We start from the raw sequence: 6146 nt of genomic DNA on the forward strand, positions 1-6146 counted from the left end.
TGTTCTGGGTCTGTCTGGCCTGGCTGCAGTTAGGTATTTACAGGTTGCAAATGGCCGGGGCATTCATATGCAAAAGCCTCTGCCGCAGCCTGGGTGGGGCGGGGTCTCAAGGAATCAAAGGGCGGAGCAAGCAGCTATGGCAGATCCTCAGCCCTGCCCTAAGGAGTCGTGCGTCTCAGTGTCCCGGTAACGGCTGCAAGCACCTCTGAGGGAAAGCTGCCCTCAAAATCGCCCGCTGCCAGACAGTCCAGTTTCTCCCCGCATGAGTTCTGGGTCCCCAGAGACTTCCCGGAACCGGAGTTCAGAGCCGTCGAGAGCTTGTGACTCCCTCCGGATTCAAAAAGACCGCAGCGTCCTCGGGTGCCAGCCCCTTTCCGTGTGCAAGCCCCGTACCTCTGCGCTTCTCTCCTGCAGCTTCTCTGGGTCTCAGTGTGCGTTTCCTTCCTTCTAGTTGTAGAGTTTACAGTCAGCCAGGCTTCCTATGGTTCTGGATGAAGTCCGTATTGTTTCTCTGAGGTATTAATCAATTGTTGTGGGCGGCCTTAATTTCCCGGTGTTTATCTCTGCCACCATCTTAGTTTCCCTCCATTATCTTTAAGACCAATGGATTTTAATGTAACAGCATGAAAAGTACATTGATATGGTTTCAAAATCCACATTGCAACTAATCTTGTTCTTAAAAAAATATTTTTATTGATTTCAGAGAGGAAGGGAGAGGGAGAGATAGAAACATCAATGATGAGATAGAATCATTGATTGGAAGCCTCCTGCACGCCCTACACTGGGGATCAAGCCCACAATCTGGGCATGTGCTCTCTTACCGGAATTGAACCTGGAACCCTTCAGTCCATAGACTGACGCTCTATCCACTGAACCAAACCAGCTAGGGTACAACTAATCTTTCTTTTCTTTTTTTAAAATATATTTTATTGATTTTTTACAGAGAGGAAGGGAGAGGGTTAGGGAGTTAGAAACATCGATGAGAGAGAAACACCAATCAGCTGCCTCCTTCACACTCCCCACTGGGGATGTGCCCGCAACCAAGGTACATGCCCTTGACCGGAATCAAACCTGTGACCCTTGAGTCTGCAGGCCAACGCTCTATCCACTGAGCCAAACTGGTTAGGGCTACAACTAATCTTTAAGAAACTACCACTTGTTGAATTTTGGTGACCAACCAAGAAGACTGTCCACAATTATCTGAAAAGGTTAGAATAATCCTCCCTTTTCCAACTACATATGTATATGAGGCTACATTTTTTTTTTAAACACATTTGCGGGAATGTGAGGCAATGCTAGTCTTCTCACTAAATTATGTTTTGCTATAGTTCCCTTTCATAGAAATGATGTGACTTATGTAAACATGTAATGAGTTTCTTATTGCAACTTTAAATAAATTATTAGGTACATTTAAATGTGGGGCGGGGGCGGGGGGGGGGGCTGACCAGGTAGCTCAGTTAGTTAGAACATCATCCCAATACACCAAGGTTGTGGGTTCAATCTCTAGTCAGGGCACATACAAGAATTAACCAATTAATGCATAAATAATCGGAACAACAAATCAATCTCTCCCTCCCCACTTCCTTCATCTAAAAGTCAGTAAAATTAGCCAAAACCGGTTTGGCTCAGTGGATAGAGCGTCGGCCTGCGGACTGAAGGGTCCCGGGTTCGATTCCGGTCAAGGGCATGTACCTGGGTTGCGGGCACATCCCCAGTAGGAGATGTGCAGGAGGCAGCTGGTCGATGTTTCTCTCTCATCGATGTAAAGTCAGTAAAATTAAAAATAAATTGTAATGAGCTATTCAGCCCAGCTGGCATTGCTCAGTGATTGAGCATTGACCTAGGAACCAGGAGGTTATGTTTCGATTCCTGGTCAGGGCACATCCTGGGTTGTGGGCTCCATCCCCAGTGTGGGGCATGCAGGAGGCAGCTGATCAATGATTCATCATTGGTGTTTCTATCCCTTTCCCTTCCTCTCTGAAATCAATAAAAATGTATTTTAAAAAAATAAGGTAGAAGGAAAATGATCAATAATAGTAATTTTATGGTGCCAGAATATTTTCCATAGACTAATGAACTCATTTAACATGCACAATAAGTTTACAAAGTAGGTATTATTCCCATATTATAAATGATGAAACTCAGCACAGATCTACCATGTAAAATGCTGTTGAATGATCTGAGGTTTGACTGTTGTATCTGGTAAAGTGGAGGCTGTTGCCCACTGTAATGAGAGAAGTTTCAAAGGAATGGAATGTGGGGATAGATACCTAATTAGTGGGGCTTAAGGAGAAATCAAGAGATGAGCAATTTGAGACAGAAAATATTGATAACTCTTTTCTGTTGTAAAGAACTAATAGCTAAAGTACATGTGGTCTAGGAAGGTCCCCCCGACCCCTTTAAGATAAAAGTTTTATCAGCAGTTTGTTTTGCAGATGAGAGTAGTTCAGTATTGATCAAATAACTGATCACTTGGAGAGGTGATAGATAAAAGCAAAATACTTGGAAAGAGGATGCTATCCAGGGGGTTGGCATTAGAGAAGATCAGTGGCAATTAATGTAACAGGAGGGAAGGCAATATATAAGGCTACATATGGAGTTGAGTTGGTAGATTTGGTGTTGCTAGAAGGAGGCAATTTTGTCTTTTTTTTCAATGAAATTAGTAAAAGTTGACAATATCAGCTATGAGTGAGGTGGGGAGGAGTGTTGGTTTAAGGAGAAAGAAAATGTGTGAAATCGTTAAATAGGAAATTAGGTGAGAGAAATAACTACAGATATTTGTGGTTATAAATTTAAAGAGGGGTTAGAAAGAAGGGGGTAAAGGAGAGGGGAAGACATGGAGTTTATGCTGTCATGTACTTTTTGGAGCTGGGATTTTTGATGAAGGAGAGAGGGGACATGTCCAAGTTGCAAGGTCTGAGCAACCAAGAATCCCTATACAACCAAGAATCCCTGCTATTGTAGGGGTTTGGGCAACTGCATTTGTGGGACCTACAAGGAACCCTGGAATGAGAAACTGGTACTGCTGTGCACAGGCCCATGTTAGCCCAGGTGCGTTGGTGCCAAAACTATTCTATTTTTCATTGTGTAGTATATTATATTACATGAATGTACCACTGTTTATCCATATGTTGGACATTTGAGTTGTTTCCAGTTTTTTGCTGATTGTAACAAAAGTCCCTATGAACATTTGCATATAGTTGTTTGTTTGTTTGTTTTTTGTGAATACAAGTGTTTATTTCTCTTGGCTAAATAGGAGTTGGGCTGCTGTTCTAAAGTCATCCTATGTTTAACTTCGTGAAAAATTATCTGTTTTGCAGAGTGACTGTGAATTCATTTATTAACATTCATTGAATACTTACCATTACTAGAGCAATACTGGGCAGAACTGACTTGTTTGGTAGACACTGTATGGCTCTCAGATCTTAAAATATTTGCAGTTAGGTCTTTTACAGAAAACATTTGTGGACCCTTGTCAAAGTAGGTTGACAGGAGTTCTGGGTCTGGCTGTACTACTTTCATAGGCACACTTATTTTATAGAATTGTAGTGTCTCATTAGGAAATATAATAAAAACCTTGCTCTTGATAGACAGAAATGTATTTTCACCTGTTTCAATTACTGGGAAATATCCTGTTATTCAAAGGTTGTATAAAATGGGCAGGTTTTTATTTTCCCATTGTCCCTGAAAATTGGGCTGGATATTTATAATAATATCATATTTTCACACACTGCTGCACACATCGCACAATTTTGAACACTTATCACACTGTTGTTTGTTTGGACCTGGGATTTTTGAAGGGATTCTTTACATTGTAAAGAATTCTGTGTTTTGTCTTTATGAAGGAATGACTGGGATGAGGCCACTGAAGCATCTTTAAAAAAGTGTAACAGTGGAAGTGCCACGTAAGAAACATTTAAACCTATAGAGAATTTTTGTGAGTTTATCTTAGCCAAACTGTCAATAATTGCCAGGCAGCAAAATCTCAACAGATTGAGATAATGCTCTGGAGCAGCAGTCACCAACCTTTTGGACGTCATGGACCACCAGTTGGTGACCGCTGCTCTGGAGAATGGCAGTTTTGTATCTTATTTTATACATTACAATCAAAAGAGGAGATCCATTTGGGTTACATGAAATCCATTGGTGATAGATTAGAGAGGAGGGAAAAAGCAAAATAGGGCAACTTCTGGGATTGGATCAAAAGTAAAACGAAGACACATACTTCTTTTTCATAGGTGGGTATAGGATAGTTAACAGTCAATGATTAACTTAATAACAATGAGAGGATTTGTGATTTTTGCAAAGTGGTGCCTGTGCTTTGAGGGGTCAGAACAAGGATAATTACTTTGACCTTCCAAAGATGCAAAAACACAGCCCTAGCTTGTTTGGCTCAGTGGATAGAGTGTCAGACTGTAGGCTGAAGGGTCCCGGGTTCGATTCCAGTCAAGGGCACATGCCTGGTTGCAGGCTTGAACCCTAGTAGGGGGCATGCAGGAGGCAGCCCATTGATGATTCTCTCTCATCATTGATGTTTCTCTCTCTCTCTTCCTTCCTCTCTGAAATCAATAAAAATATTTTTAAAAAAGTAAAATCTACCATAATTTTACAAAAAAAACCAAAGATGCAAAAAGACAATAGACAGGCTCAGTTAGGTAAGGATTGAGCTTTGTCATGGAGCTGCCAGCCTAGGACATGACTACCTATCATAAACTGCTTTTAGTTAAAAATTTTTAATTTTAGGCTATCCTTTGTGGTTATTTTTGGTCTTTAAGTTTGTAAGGGTGCCATGCAACCCTTGGCATGAGCTTGTCAGGTTTAATATGTGGCCCTTTTAGTCCACAATATTTACCATTGATGTGTACAACCAAGAATCCCTGTTGCAGGGGTCCTCAAACTACAGCCACATGCAAATACAAATATTGTATTTGTTCCAGTTTTGTTTTTTTACTTCAACATAAGATATGTGCGGTGTGCATAGGAATTTGTTCATAGTTTTTTTTTTTTTTAAACTATAGTCCAGCCTTGCAACGGTCTGAGGGACAGTGAACTAGCCCCCTGTTTAAAAAGTTTGAGGACCCCTGCTCTAGGAGCTGTATCACTGAAGATACTGCTATGAAATATGTCTTTATTTTCGTTGCTACTTCATAACTGTAATTTTGCTACTGTTATGAATCATAATGTAAATATCTGATATGCAGGATGTATTTTCATTGTTACAAATTAAACATAATTAAAGCATAGTGATTAATCACAAAAACAATATGTAATTATATATGTGTTTTCCGATGGTCTTAGGCAACCCCTGTGAAAGGGTCATTCGACTCCCAAACAGTCGCGACCCACAGGTTGGCGACCCACAGGTTGAGAACCGCTGCTTTAGCGGTTTGGGCAGCTGCATTTGTCAGCCCTACCAGGAACCCTGGAACCGAACCTTGGTAATGCCGTGCGCAGGCCTATGCTAGCTCAGGTGCATTGGCGCCCACCGCACAGGCGCGTTGCCTCCGTTCCGATGATTACGTAGGGGCGGGGCTTGTGGTCGGCGTCACTTCCAACTGCGGCTAGAGGCAGCGCCATTTTGAACGTGCTGCAGCCGCGGGCATTAGGTGGGTTGGAAAGGCCTGCTGGTTGCCGGAGTGGCGACCTCCTCGTCTTCTCTGGCTTTCTCCTTCACAGTACCGTCTCCGTGGGGAGGCACGGAGCCATAGACACATCTCTAAGGTTGCTTCCCGGCCCGAGGTGAAGCCCTCTGATGATGTTAAGGGGAAATCTGAAGCAAGTTCGCATTGAGAAAAACCCGGCCCGCCTGCGTGCTCTCGAATCGGCGGCGGGCGAGAGCGAGCCTGCGGCCGCCATGGCCCTCTCACTGACTGGGGAGCCGGCGCCCCCCGCTCCCGTACCCGCGGAGGAGCGCCCGGAGGAGGAGGTGGGCTTCACCATCGACATCAAGAGCTTCCTCAAGCCGGGCGAGAAGACGTACACGCAGCGCTGCCGCCTCTTTGTGGGCAACCTGCCCACGGACATCACGGAGGAGGACTTCAAGCGGCTCTTCGAGCGCTACGGCGAGCCCAGCGAGGTCTTCATCAACCGCGACCGCGGTTTCGGCTTCATCCGCCTGGTGAGTGTCGGGCGGGCGCGGGCCGTGG

The 6146-nt window shown here is 43.8% G+C and overlaps 1 protein-coding gene across 4 annotated transcripts in view; it reads left to right on the top strand.

Moving 5' to 3' along the window:
• Positions 1-5531: 5531 nt before the first annotated feature.
• PSPC1 (paraspeckle component 1) overlaps positions 5532-6146 on the top strand; it is a 125421-nt gene continuing 124806 nt past the window's right edge. For 2 of the 4 annotated variants that reach the window (XR_001514112.1, XM_015565051.1), the window contains exon 1: positions 5534-6118. Coding sequence is in view for 2 of the 4 variants with exons in the window: in XM_015565051.1 (XP_015420537.1) it covers positions 5753-6118 (366 nt within the window). In the remaining 2 variants the exon portion in view is untranslated. Of the gene's footprint in view, positions 6119-6146 lie in introns of all 4 variants that reach the window. The other 2 variants (XM_006765330.2, XR_001514113.1) reach the window with 2 other exon arrangements.

Source organism: Myotis davidii, unplaced genomic scaffold (genome assembly GCF_000327345.1).
Source record: "Myotis davidii unplaced genomic scaffold, ASM32734v1 scaffold840, whole genome shotgun sequence".
NCBI lineage: Eukaryota > Metazoa > Chordata > Mammalia > Chiroptera > Vespertilionidae > Myotis > Myotis davidii.